Source organism: Stegostoma tigrinum, chromosome 26 (genome assembly GCF_030684315.1).
Source record: "Stegostoma tigrinum isolate sSteTig4 chromosome 26, sSteTig4.hap1, whole genome shotgun sequence".
Lineage (NCBI taxonomy): Eukaryota > Metazoa > Chordata > Chondrichthyes > Orectolobiformes > Stegostomatidae > Stegostoma > Stegostoma tigrinum.
Window position 1 is genome coordinate 7,633,602 of NC_081379.1, and position 14,003 is coordinate 7,647,604.

General features: G+C 39.5%; 2 protein-coding genes across 5 annotated transcripts in view; one reads left to right on the forward strand and one right to left on the reverse strand.

Annotated features, from left to right (window-relative positions):
* Positions 1 to 14,003, forward strand: part of pi4kab (phosphatidylinositol 4-kinase, catalytic, alpha b) — a 152,600-nt gene that overhangs the window by 47,058 nt on the left and 91,539 nt on the right. The window lies entirely within an intron of this gene.
* Positions 253 to 13,817, reverse strand: serpind1 (serpin peptidase inhibitor, clade D (heparin cofactor), member 1). 2 transcript variants are annotated; one of them, XM_048556317.1, is made up of 6 exons: positions 13,689 to 13,817; positions 10,251 to 10,311; positions 7,764 to 8,687; positions 6,670 to 6,943; positions 2,941 to 3,088; positions 253 to 1,661 (listed from the first exon to the last, which is right to left on the reverse strand). In XM_048556317.1, exons 3-6 carry the CDS (start codon positions 8,668 to 8,670, stop codon positions 1,470 to 1,472), a joined length of 1,521 nt encoding a protein of 506 aa, XP_048412274.1. In that variant the 5' UTR covers positions 8,671 to 8,687; positions 10,251 to 10,311; positions 13,689 to 13,817; the 3' UTR covers positions 253 to 1,469. The 2 variants fall into 2 exon arrangements, with proteins under 2 accessions (XP_048412274.1, XP_048412273.1); XM_048556316.1 differs by having other exon boundaries at positions 10,234 to 10,311.

Below are 14,003 nucleotides of genomic sequence, written 5' to 3' on the forward strand. Positions count from 1 at the left end.
GCCAAATCCTTGCAAATGGGACTAGATGAATTTAGGATACCTGGTCGATATGGATGAGTTGGATGGAAGAGTCTGTTTCCGTGCTGTATAAATCTGTGACCCTCTTTTAACGGTATATATGTGAACAAATACATATCCATTTGAATTACCATATAAATTGGGATACGTTTTAAGTAATCACATAGCTAACTCGGGAATAAATATTTCCTCCGGTTTTAAATTTGAATCAGTGGAATAAAAACAACCAACACCTTTTTGCATAGAAGAGTATTATCATAATTATTGAGATAACAGAAATGCAGTTGAGATAAGAAATGGTCTTCAAAGTTTGCATTTTGAAGTGGCTTACAGGAACTCTGTCTCAGCTTCATTACTGATGTATGCAATGTGACCTGATCAATAAATCTTTATAAGCAGCTGCGAACACGGCACAGGACAACATGGACCTATCCGTCAGCCTGGTTTGCTTTTGTGTCATGATGAGCGTTAAGAGCAATGGATGCTCATTGTAGCTGTAGAACATGCTATAATTCTGAACAAGTTGTAAAACAAAATTACAGCACAGAAAGAGGCCATTCAACCCATTAGCCATGTGCTGGCCCTCTGATGAATTGATTCACGTGGTCTGTGTTCCTGCATGTTCTCTGTAGCCCAGCAAGTTTTGCCTTTTTGGATAATGATCCAACTGCTAATTTTACAAATAGCATGTTTGTTTACTGGAAGTTGCAGTACAATTCTGTAATATTAAAAAAAAACTGCCTGGATTGCTTACCTATTTGGAGAGATGGATATAGATTTTTACGTGGGAAGTAAATATTTAATCTTCCAACACAAGTAATGAAGATGAGATTCCATTTCCTTGTTGCAACTTTGCAAGTCATTGACCTGATAAAATCAAGCGTAAGATGCTGAGCAAACTGTTTCTAATAAAGCTTTTGATTTTATAAATTTATTAGGAATAGAAGTCTTTGGCCTCCGTAAAAACAGCCTGAATTCAATGTGGCAACTGGTTAATGAACAGCAATCTGAGGTTAACATGTTCAACTGTTTCTGATTGTGTTGATTGGGAGTTGAATATTAGGAAGGATATCTAGAGTGTCCACCCAAAGCCATCAGAATAGTTGTCCTATTCAACAACTCCTACAATCCAATGTTCCCTCAGGTCATAATACTAAAGCTGTTGTATTGGGGTTCAACTCTAAAATATTAGAGAGATACAATAGCAACAACAAGCTGTTAAATTCAAACCACCATTAATAATAGGTGAAAGTACAATCCAGTGAGAGAAAAATTGACGGACAGAGTTAGTTCTCCTTTAAAAATTTGTGTTGACATATTCTTCCACAAAGTCATGCTCATTTACTTACAGTTATTACATTCTCATACATCGTGATGCAAAACTTAATTTTATTTCTGAAAAGCTTGGGCTATGTATTGGAAGTTATGTAACTTTCTTTTCCTGTTGGCGACTAGTCATTCAGCGGGTTTGTCACTCGCCCCATGTACAGCAGACATTCAGTGCGGTGCTCGTATATGAGAAATAAGAAGGGTTTGTTGACAGAAAATTCATTCTGCAAGGAAAGGGGCATAAAGCCAACCGTTGTGATGGATGCTGCCGTTGTCCCTTCTTCATTCACTGTTATTGATCCTTGGTGTTTGAACTGAAAGAATTGAAACATAAGCAACATAAGTCTCTTTTCTATTCTTTTACTGTTGATTTCATTAAATGGCAATTTTGCAAATGATATCAAGGGACTGAATTAAGATGTTGCCAGTTTGAAGGGAAAAAGATCTGAAGCCAACAAGCAAAACAATCATTGCAGTCATCAGAACTCCGCACTATTCGGATCTATTTGATGGTTGAGGCAAATAACTTGGATGTTTTCAAAAGGAAACTGGATGCACAAAGGAGAAAAATTGGAATCAATATCTGGAAAGACTGAGCAGTTAGATGGAATGTGGCGAGACCAAAAATAAACTAGTTGGGCCAAATGACTTGTTCCTCTGTTAAAAGTTCGGTATAATGTTATGTACTACTTTCCACAATGTTTCACATATTACCAAACAAAATGTAACATTGAACTGCACCAGAAGCTAATAGGACAGATAAGTGTTGAAGGAGCACCTTGAAGAAGGAGAGAGATTTAGGCTAGGGAGTTTCACTAATGTGAAGGAGATATGAACAGGGCTTTGAAGGGATGGTTTTAGATGCCAGTTTTACCATTTGAAATATGAAACTAGATGTAATTTTGCCCATTTTAGCATTGTCTGTGATAATAAGTAATTGATGGTGAAGATGTTTAGCATTATTTCTAGCTGTAGATTTTGGGACCAAGTGGATTGGAGATGGTGACTTCCAATCTAAGAACCTCCTTAGATTTGTAAATCTCTTCATCGATTTAAAACTTTAATCATCTATCAGTTAGGAGAACAAGCTGTGGCCAAAAACAAGGCTGAAGAACTAACGTTATCCTTTATCCATGTGGCTTGTTTCTGCTGCAAAACGTGTGGTGTTGATTTTTCACAGGCTTTAACAAAATCACATTGAGACGGACTAATCTTTGCTCACCACTTCCTTCTCAGTTGGGGGCATTAGCTGAATATTCCGATTTCTTTCCCAGCCCCACCTTGCTACTGTAATAAAGTAAGCAACTGTGGATACTGGAAATCCGAAACAGAATCAGAAGTTGCCGGAGAAATTCAGCAGGTCTAGCAGCATGTGTGAAGGGAAAACTCTTAACACTTCAAGTCCAGTGACCCTTAAGAACTTCTTCAGTCATTCGACTCAACGTTAAAGCTGTTTTTCTTTTCATGGATACTGCCAGATCTGCTGAGTTCCCCCGCAATTTCTGCTTTTGCTACAGCTTGTTAGATTTCTGTGCCCAATATATTTGGTCTGTGCATTTGTGTTTGTGTGTGGGTGCACAGTGGAACTCCTACCAGGTTAATGCCCAGATTCTCCTGAGTTGATATTCCAGTAAAATCTGCATCTGCTTGGAAAGGTAATGTCAATCCCAAAGCTCTCAGGTATGGCACCAGGTCATATTGCTTCTCTAGATCGAATCTGGGAAGCACCACTTTTCGTGTTCTTAAAAAAAAACAAAGTTGTATTCAGAGATAATGGGAACTGCAGATGCTGGAGATTCCAAGATAATAAAATGTGAGGCTGGATGAACACAGCAGGCCAAGCAAAGCTTTTGTGCTCCTGAGATGCTGCTTGGCCTGCTGTGTTCATCCAGCCTCACATTTTATTAAAGTTGTATTCAGAATTAGTTTTGGACAAAATTCTTTCTTCCTTTGTTTCCTCTTATTTTTATAGTGCTTTAATTACTAAAATATTACTTCAAAAGATATATCTTACAGCAATCAGATATTTGTTTCTTTGTATTTGTATCAGTGATTCCGAGCGATTACAGTCTTTACTTGTTGTTTATTTTTTCTGCCCGTTGTAATGAAAGGTAATATGGCTGGAGATGGGCTGTTCCTACTAGAGGCACCGTAACTGAGCTCTGTCGGGTCATATCCAGCACAGTCAAATGCAGATAAAGCTCCTCTACCTCTGCCCCAATAAATGGCCTGCCTCTTGAACCCAGGAGCAATGTGAAGGGGGCATAGATGTGGCCCCTCAATTGAGAGGGACCATGGGTTTGAGTGTAAGGGTTCGAATCCCACCATGGCAGATGGTAGAATTTGAATTCAATAAAATATCTGGAATTAAGAGTCTAATGATGACCATGAATCCATTGTCAATTGTCAGGAAAATCCCATCTGGTTCGCAGATGTCCTTTAAGGAAGGAAACTGCCATCCTGGTCTGGCCTACAGGTGAATCCAGACCCACAGCAATATGGGTGACGCATAACTGCCCTCTGGGCAACAAGGGATGTGCAATAAATGCTGGTCTGCCACTGACACCTTCGTCCCATGAATGAATTTTAAAAAAAATGTTCCTTTCCATCTCTTGGACCAGCCATCCTGTTATTCCTTAGAATGGGATTATCAGCAAGTGCCATGGTCTTGAGAGTGTGCCTAACTACCTCTTACCCTTTTCCTTTTTACATCTTACTCCGGCTAGGCCACGTAATGACCACCTTGTGTTTTGGTATGGCTGAGTTGCCCTCAAAGGTTTTAGGTAGATCAGTAAGCTTTTCTTTGTGGCATATGTGGGAATCGCTATGGGGCACTCAAGTGGCCACATCGGTTTATGCAAAAGAAATATGTGCAGGCGTCTACTTAGCCCACATGAGCTCTATCATGCCTCCAGTTTGAACTGTGACCCTTGAAGACCGCTGGATGTAAACTCCAGGAGACTAGAAAAGCGGAGGCCGTAATTACAGCTTCCAATTACCTGACTTCTATCACTTGAGCAACCTGTGACTTTCTGGAACTTATCCAATTCATTCTTTTGCCGTATGTAGCACACATTTGGTAATCTACTCCAGAGGTCACTGACTCTCTTAGAATCAATTTCTAACATCTAACTCAATTCTGTTCTCATATTTTAAGCTAATGCCTCCTAATCCTTTCTTTCTCATTTATCTCAAGCAATACAACTGCCTGAACAGAACTTTTTCTCTTCACTTGTCACATCACCTTGAAGTTGCATTCCTTCAATGAATGAGGCCTCTGTTTCTCAGGCATATAGAATCACAGCACAGAAGGAGGCATTCGCCCTTCAGCAAAACCAAACATTTAGTGTCTGTCCCCTGCTTCTTTTCCCCATTGCTTTGCAGGCTAATTTCCTATAAAAGGTGATGATCAGACAGTCCATTTCAGATAGTCTCAACTGGTTTTCTCCGAACAATGCCTTTTGCTAATTACCTTTTGATGTGATCACTGGCCCTGCTGCCAAAAAAACTCCCAAAAAAAATTTTATATTTCTGGTCTTATCAAACCTCCAATTAATTGAACAACTGTGCTAACCTGTATTACATCAGGTATAATTAATCCTAATTTCTGTCATCTCTTCATCTCACTGTAATCCTTCCAAACTGGTTCCATCCTGATAAATCTCCAAAATTGCTTAAGATCCACCTTTTCTGTTCAAACAGTACAAGCTAATGAGTAGAAAATTCATACAAAATATCCCAGAATCGATGATAACACAGTGTGGAGCTGGAGGAACACAGCAGGCCAGGCAGCATCAGAGGAGCAGGAAAGCTGACATTTCTGAAGAAGGGTCCTGACCCGAAACGTCAGCTTTCCTGCTCCTCTGATGCTCCTGGTCTGCTGTGTTATCTCTGACTCCAGCATCGGCAGTTCCTGCAGAATCAATGCACAAGCATCTGAATGTTCTTCTGTCCATCAAGACAAACTTGTTAATTGTGACGCTTTAAATTGCTTTGTGTGCAAGTGCATCCTTTGAACAATATTTAAAGTTTGGGGTGGGGTGGGGAGAAATAGGTTAGCTCAATTGGCTGGATGGCTGATTTGTGATCTAGAGTGATGTCAGCAGCGTGAGTTCAATTCCCACGCCAGCTGAGGTCATCTTGAAGATCCCACCTTCTGGACCTCTTCCCTCACCCATGGCATGGTTAAACCCCCAGTTACCCCTCTTTAGAGAACGTGGCCCTTTGGTTTTCTGGGACTATGGGGACTTTACTCTGTGCCCACATGAAAATCACCACACACTCTCGAAAAAACACTATGCAGGACTCTTGGGGTTTTTGAGCAGTATTGCCAGGCCGTGTGGGGTACACATGTCCCATAGTTTCGATGCCTCTCAGAATAGTTAGCTTGTCTTGTAGGACCTTTTTATTATTCTTGCCACACAAATTCATCCCTGCAAGTAATGTAACTAGCTTTAATTCATTACGGTTTCTTTTAAACCTGCCGAAATTCTGTAAGCATTGAACTTCTTGCTGTCCTCCTCCATCCCACGCAAGCATTTTCCCCCTCTTAACCAGAGCGTTCTTCTTTCTCCTTCACCCCCATCAGTCTCTCCCCCCTCCCCCCTTGCTCTCTGACCATATTTACCTCCCTCTCTTCATCACTTAATAAAAAGCTACCTTTGTAAAAGAGGCTGTGCTGCAGATCATTTTCAACTCTGTAGCACTTTTAATGCCAAGGCAGAAGCAAAATACTGCAGTTGCTGGAGATTTCAAATAAGAACAGGAAGCACTGGAAAAACTCAGTAGACTTGTGAACATCTGTGGACAGAGAAACAGAGTTCATGTTTTGTATTCAGTTTGACTTTTCTTTGGAATTCAGTCTTGTGTGTCAGTGAACAACTGTTCACAGTTTTCTGAAATCTCTTGGAATTTTAAACTGCACACTATTACTTTTTGTTTCTTTCATGGGATGTTAGCATTGCTGACAAGGCCAGCATTTGTGGCCCATTCCAGATAAGCCTAGAACTGAACGATTAGGGCAATGAAGAGCCAAGCACATTGCTGTGGGTCTGGAGACACGGAGGTCAAATCAGGTAAGGATTGTAGATTTCCTTCCCTGAAGGACAAGTGTATTAGAAGGATGTATGTGACAACCAGTGATGGTGACCATTGCTGAGACTATGAAACTAACTTTCATTTACTGATCTTTCTCAATTGAACCTAAATTCCATTGCCTACTAAGATAGATTTTGAACCCATGTCCCCAGAGCATTTAGTCTAGCTCTCTGAAGTGCTAGTGATTTTAGCTTGTGAATATGTGGTTGAACGTTCAAAATATACCTGTTAGTCATGCTGTTTAACCACTTCGCCACCACTTCAGACATCAGCTGCTTCTCGACGGTCCTCATGCCAGAGAATTTACGGGGTACCACGATCAGCATGCTGATGTTTCCCACGTAGGGCAGCTGGAGAATGTCGCACTCTAGTTCGCGATCTGCAGCTGCCAAAAAGTTTCCCTTTGTATGCATCATAGGCACTCGCACCACTTTCTTTTCGTTCACCCAGAACGAACCTGTGGATGTCTTTTCAGTCGGAAATTTAGTTTCCCAAGTTCCTGTGTTGGGCGGGGAGAGGTCACATTACATTACTGCATTTGAGATCAGGATTCCTGATTTTAGAGTTTCATTGTACTTTTCATATTTTCACAGAGCAGCAAATTATTTTGAGTTAAAATGAAGTTTTAAATTTTTTTTTTCTAAAAGTTAATGTTTGAAAAACGTGCCCAAGGGACGTTGATAGTATTTTATGGTCAATTAAACTCTAAATACTTGAAAGAAAATCCATGCGATAGCAAACTTAAGATTTTAAAATGTTCTTTTTTTAATGTATAGAATTTAAGTCTGCTTACTGCAACCTGTCAGTTTTTTATACCTCTTTGAATCCTGCACCCACTCCCATGTCATCCAGTGCTGCATTCTAAGACTATTCTTGTGAAGTGAATGTAAAATTTGGATGGATTGTGGTTGCTTAGGTGTGAAGTCAGTCTCTGGGTTGTGAATGTGTTCCGTTCTGATGGTGTTTGTATGCAAGTTGATGTATAATACCATACAATATAAAATTGATGCCTGTAAATATGAGAAAACGTTCACATGTTGAATCTTTAAAATTAATATTGGTTTGGAATCTCATTAGTTGGACATTCGTAACTTACAGACTGCCTGCACAAATGTTTATCTTAAAAATACGTGATTTAGGCTTGACAACTTGAAAAGTTAGGTATATTGTCCTTTTCTGAATAAAATCATGTTTTGTATTTATGGTATTATAATGGATGAAATTTATTGTCCCACCAAATAGAATGAAGTTACGATACAGTGCACTGTGTTTGGAAAAATGTTGGCTATATTGCTGAATATGTAACTAAATAAGTTTACCTTTCAAGTAGAAGCAGTTCAGAATCATGATTAGAGTCTGTGGATCTATCGTTTTTAGGGCATCCTTAATCAGTCCTTTGGTGATCTTCAAAATGCGTTCATTTAATTTGCTGATCAATGCAGGGTCTGAAAAGTTGGTTGACAAAGGCTCGACGAAGTAGTAGGTTTTCATGTTTTGTGTGAAGTTGTTCAGAATCTGTGCATCCTGGCGTATGAACAGGTTATTGACAGCCCGGAGAGTGTAACCAAAGTTATGACGAAAGAGGCGATGGGTTAGCCTGTGGAAGAGGTTATGAACCGTCATCGTGTCATATTTTACACTTGCGTTTACAAAATCCGCAAAACCGAGTGCATTGAAAAGCTGCTGATGGGTTTCATGTCTTGCGCCTAAAGAGACCATGCCCAGGGTTATTGAAATGCCAACAGGAGCTAGCAGTATGTTATCAGACTGGTCAACAGCGTTCCTGATGCTTCTGTAAAGACCAAAAGCAAAGTTTGCATTGACAGTGTTCAAGCGTTGAATCCTGGTTTTGCCGCGGAATAGCTTAAGTAGCTTGGCTCGTTTGGCCGCTGGATCTGAGGGTTCAAGATCTGTGTCTATTTCTGGCACATCTTCTATCTCATCAATCACATCAATATAATCATCATCCTCCTTCGCCAAAAGAGCATCAAAGTCCAGGTATTCGTCGTCGTCTTCCTCCTCTTCTGGAAGGAGATCTTGTGTTAAGGTGTTATCTTTATGGAATTGCATTTGAATACTTTCCAAGTCTGGATCCTCACTGTCCAGACCGGTTTGAGGGCTCGGCGGTTTGTCTGTTGCTGTGACAGAGAAGTGTTTGTCTAAAGGCTTAACTCCACAAAACGTAGGCACAATGTAGGCACTCAGAATAAGGAATGTGAGCTTCATTTTGCGGAGATTTGCTTCTGTTGGAGCCAAATGGGAGAAATGAGACTTGCAGTAAAATAATAAAAATGATTTTTAAACAGGTGGCCCAAATCTTCCGACAAGCCTCCACCTCAACTTGTGTCGTTGATGCTGGGAACCCTGATGGAATCCTAACCCATGTTATTAAGGGGGAAGCTTAAATATTTGGTCTCTGGTTTTACCCTGCCCACACTACTGAGATTCCACTGACAGTGGGGTCATTTAGTCAGAAACACAGACATGGCATATTTTATGCCATACTTACCCTGTTTATAGGCAGATTGACTTTAAGACTTTCATAACTGCTGACAGTGCTGCTCATGGGGCTTCTTGTGAAGACCTGCATTCAAGTCCAACATCACGTGTAGCAATGAACTGTTTCATCAGTTATTAATAAACATGGAGATTGGCTAGCTCAGTCGGTTGCATGGCTGGTTTGTCATGCACAGCCACGTACCATCTGTGGTCAGCATAAGGCCCCAACTTCTTGAGCTGTCCCCTCACCTGAGGTGTGGTTCAACCAGCACTAGTTCTCTCTCTCTCAAATGAGAGAGCAGCCCTATGGTTCCGTGGGATTATAGCGACTGTACCTATTATTTGACTTTTTTATGAAGACTGTATCTGCTTTGACTTATTTATAGATAGTGGTAAAATATGTCAAAGCTTTGTGAGAGTTAATTAACTTTGGACGTTAGACCATATGGTCGAATTCTGGTCTGATTCATCTGAATGATCACAGGGTTTATCTTTTAGCTTAAACTGCTGTAATGATGCTTCTAAAATTGTTGTTTGGAAGATAGTATTCATAATCAGTTATGGATCTATAACGAATCAAGAAAAATGTTTGTTTTCTGCAGTCATAAAAGGACGGAGGAGCATTGTGGTTATGTGCAGTGATAATCCTGATCAAACCAGACTGGCAGCAAGTTGCGTCTAATCATAAGACATTCCCTAAGAACACCAACCAGCAAAATGTATAGAATAAGAAAATTCTTGCCTGCATTCATGCCCTGTTCAGAAGTCCTTTGGCATGCTTCTCACTGCACCAAGATCAAGGGCTTTGTCATTAACCATCCCCTTCCAGCCCCTGAGTTCTGTCAGTTCTGAGGAAAGGTCACTGGACCTGAAACGTTAACTTTTTCTTTTACTTTACAGATGCTGAGCTTTTCTAGCAACTTTGTTTTTGTCCCTTCCACACCCTGCCCATTACTTCCAGATACCTTCTAGAAAAAAAAATGCCCTCGACTCTATGTGACTAGTTTGTGTCAAAAAATGTTGGAAAGTTCTAAAACAAAAGCCACAACTGCAATTGTAGGTTTATCAATTTTATGTTGTTCGAAGTATATTTTAGTGTTTTGTTCAAAATGATGGCCTCCAGCTCTCAAAGTTGTCCCCATATTTGACGTTTTTGCTTAGATTTGAGACTTCTGGCACATTGGTTTTGAATAGTCCAGCCTGAGCAGGTGTAAGGCATCTAAATGTCAAGCATGTTTCAGCACCATTGCATCAGCTGAACTGAACTTTTTTAACCAAATGTTTGCTTACCTGTTCTTTAAACTTACTTGAAGAGACTCCTTTTTCTCAGTAAGGTTTGGATGGTGTTTCCCTTAAAACAAAGTTGCTCTGTGTACAAAGAGATTACCAAAATGCAATAGTTACCTGGCGAGCACATGGTACAGTTTTTGTTTTATAAACTTTGGAAAACGTTAAGCTGAGTGAGAGAAACTGTTCAGAACCTTTTACTGATAAGTAAATAAATTATCAGGAAAGAAGTTACATTTTGAAGATGCAACAAATCCTCTAATTGTTTTAACTTTTCTGTTAGGAGTTGGAAAGTGTGTAGGATAAAATTTGATGGCATACAGATTCTAATAAATTAACTTCATTTGGTTTGAGAGAGACAGACAGATACCTGTGCAAATTCGAGCTGAAAACCAACAAAATCACTTCAGAACGGGGCTCTAATTTACTCTTTACTGTTTTGAATATGAATAAAATATGTTCTTGCCCTCTTTTTATTTCCCTATCTGCTCAAAATGCCAACCACGAAGATCTGAAATCTTAAAATTTTAAACTTCAGAGGTGTTATTTAGAAATGCTTGCAAGTTATACACCAGTATGCTTGCAGCAAAGATGCAACATCTGGAAGATATACAGTGGGTTTTTGCAAGGTTTTGGGTTCAAACCCCAGTCCAGTTATTCATTTGGATATAGGTGTCACTAGTTGGGTGAGTGTTTATTCCCCATCTGTAGTTGCCATCAAGAAAGTGGTAGTGAGCCGTCTTCTTGAATTGGCACAGTCCATGCGTTGTAAGTAGACCCACAATGTTGTGAAAGAGAGAATTCCAGGATTTTGAATAAAGGTGGGTATGGAGTGGCTTGGATGGGAATTTGTCTATGGTGGTGCTCCCATGTGTCTACTGCCCTTGTCCTAAGGGATGGAAGTGATTGTGGGCTTGGAAGGTGCTGTCTGAGGATCATTGAATTTCTGCAGTGCATCTTGCAGATAGTACACCCTGCTGCCATTGAGCGATGGTCGCTGAAGAGATGGATGCTTGTGGATGTGCCAATCAAGTGTGCAACTTTGTCCTGAATGGTGTGAGCTTGAGTGTTGCTGGAGCTGCACTCATCTACTCCAAGTCGTGAATGTTTCATCACATTCCTGACTTGTACCTTGTAAATGATGGATTGGGTGCGGGGAGTCAGGAAGTGAGTTATTTGCTACAATATTTTTAGCCTCTGACTTGCTAGTATAACCAATGTGTTTATGTGGTCAATCTAATTAAGTTTCTGGTCAATAGAAGCCCCAGAATGTTGACAGTGGAAGGATTAAGTGATGACAGCATCATTAAATGTCAAGGGGTAGTGATTAGATTATCTCTTATTGGAGACGGTCATTGCCTGACATTCGTAAGGTGGAAATAATACATGCCACTTTTAAGCTGAAGCCTGCATAATGTCCAAATGTTGCGTTTGAATATGGAATGCTTCAATCTCCGAGAAGTGAATGGTGCTGAACATTGTGTAATCATCAGCAAACATCCCCACTTCTGTCCTCCTGATGAAGGGCATGTAATTGATAAAGCAGCTGAAGATTGTTTGGTCTAGGACATTGCCCTGAGGAACTCGTGTAGAGTTGAGATGACTGACCGCCAACACCCACAAACATTTTCTTTTGTGTCAGGTATAATTACAAGCAGCAGTAAGTTTTCTCCCTCATTCCCATTGATTCCAGTTTTGCTCGGACTCCTTAAGTACGTCATATAAGAGCACATTCCTTGCGTGCTTACTGGCAATTGCCATCGTTCAGATGAGACATTAAACCGACAGCCCTATTTGATGTGGATGTAAAAGATTTCAGTTTTTTTTAAAAAAGGCAGACTGTTATGGTGTCCTAATCAACATTCATTTCTAAAGAACAGTTAAGTAGACATTTACTTTCTTCTTATGCCCAATTAGCTAATTACACAACAACAGTGACTTTGCTACAAAGGTAACTGGTTAGCTCTTCAGTACTTTGGGATTTTTCTGAGAATGTAGAAAGTTCTGTATGAATGCACATGTCATGCATTTATCTTTGAGATCTTCTCCCTTTCTTCCAACTTTCTTTTCCAATGTTTGTTTTGTCGTTAAATATTTAATAGTCTTATGTCTACAGAGGTGTGTAAAGACTTCCATTTATATAGTGCCTTTCAAGTGACATCCTGAAGCACTGTAGACATTGGAAGTATCTCTGAGCTGTGATCTCAGTAATGCAGGAAACGCCATAATCATTTTGCATGCAGCAAGCCACTACAAATGGTGATAATGACCATATAACCTGTTTTATGGTGATAATTGAAGGATAAGTATCGATCAGGTCATCAGGAATAGCTACTGTGATTTTTCTTCAAAATAGTTCAAAGAAATCTGGGATGATCAACTGAGAATAGACAGAACTATTGAACATCTCATCATAACCATGTTTTTTTTCAGCACAGAAGTCCCTCAGTACTGCATTGGAATGTTGGATTTTTATGCTCAAGTCCTGCAGTGCAAGTTAAATCCATAACCTTCTAACTCAGGGCTGAGACTGTGATCACCTCAACTACAGCTGACATTGTGACACACTTGTGCTGAGTTATCTCCAGTACATTTGTAAATTTGTAAATATTATCAATAATTAAACGTAACAAATAAGGACCCACCAATAAAAAATGAGATTTTAAAATTTTTTTTAGAAGGTCTGAAAGAGAACGGAGAAGTTATTCATTTCTGATGTTGTTTCTTTTGAAGCGAGGAGCCTGAGTTTTTAAAGTATTTGTTTTTAAGAGGCAGAGTTTATCTTGGAAGCTTTATTTCCCACAAAATCTGTTTGTCCTGCAACCAAGGATATCCAGTTCTCTTTGCCTTTATAACCATAAAGGCACAGTTAAGTTAAACATAGCTTGGCATGGTTGCATGAGGGTAGTGCATGAGAATGTGTTCCCCAGCTGCTACCTTGCCTCGTACATGGCGTGCACTGTAAAAGATGAAGTAATTTTCAAAGCAGTTTTGAAAATCATTTTTTTTCCACCTCCACTTGGAAAGGAATATTTTTTCTAAATGCCACGAATATTAATTTATTGGAGGATGATTTGTGAACAACCCCTGAGAATGGTTTTTAGAATATACAAAACAAAGGTATGCTATTTCTGTTCCACATACCCTGTCACCCCAAAGGAAGATTGAAAATTTTGTTAATTTCTTTTTAAAATCCTATTGCATAAATGAAACAATTTTTAAAAAAATTGTTCCATGTGCACTTTTTCAGAATCTGTTTCTGCTCATGAATATTAAAAGGATTTGATATCATTCTTATGCCCAAAAGAGCACTTTTCAGAATTAATCCTTGCTGTAAAATGGAAATGTTCATTTCTAGTAAAATACACAAACTCCTCAATAAATTATCACCACTTCTGACATGTGAGTTAGTAATCTGAATCAATTGGCCTTAACTTATAATGTTCAAATAGGCTTACCTGTAGGACGATGTAGGAGAGCAGGCTTGTGCTGTTGAAATCAAAAGGTTGTGTTTTTCAAAAGCTGTGCTCAAAGATCTGACCTAATGTCCTCAGTGCATTGATCAATGAGAAAGCAGACAAGCTAAAATCAAACACTTTAGGACATGTAATATTCCCATTGGGCAAGAATACTCCAATCAATTTTGAGTTGCTGTACATATATCCTGGTGTGCATTTTTCACTGAACACATTTCTGCAATTTAACCTGGCTGAATGTTGGCCTCAGGCTCATTTTTTAATCTAGGAATTTGAAGTTCTGGAGTGATTGCTGCT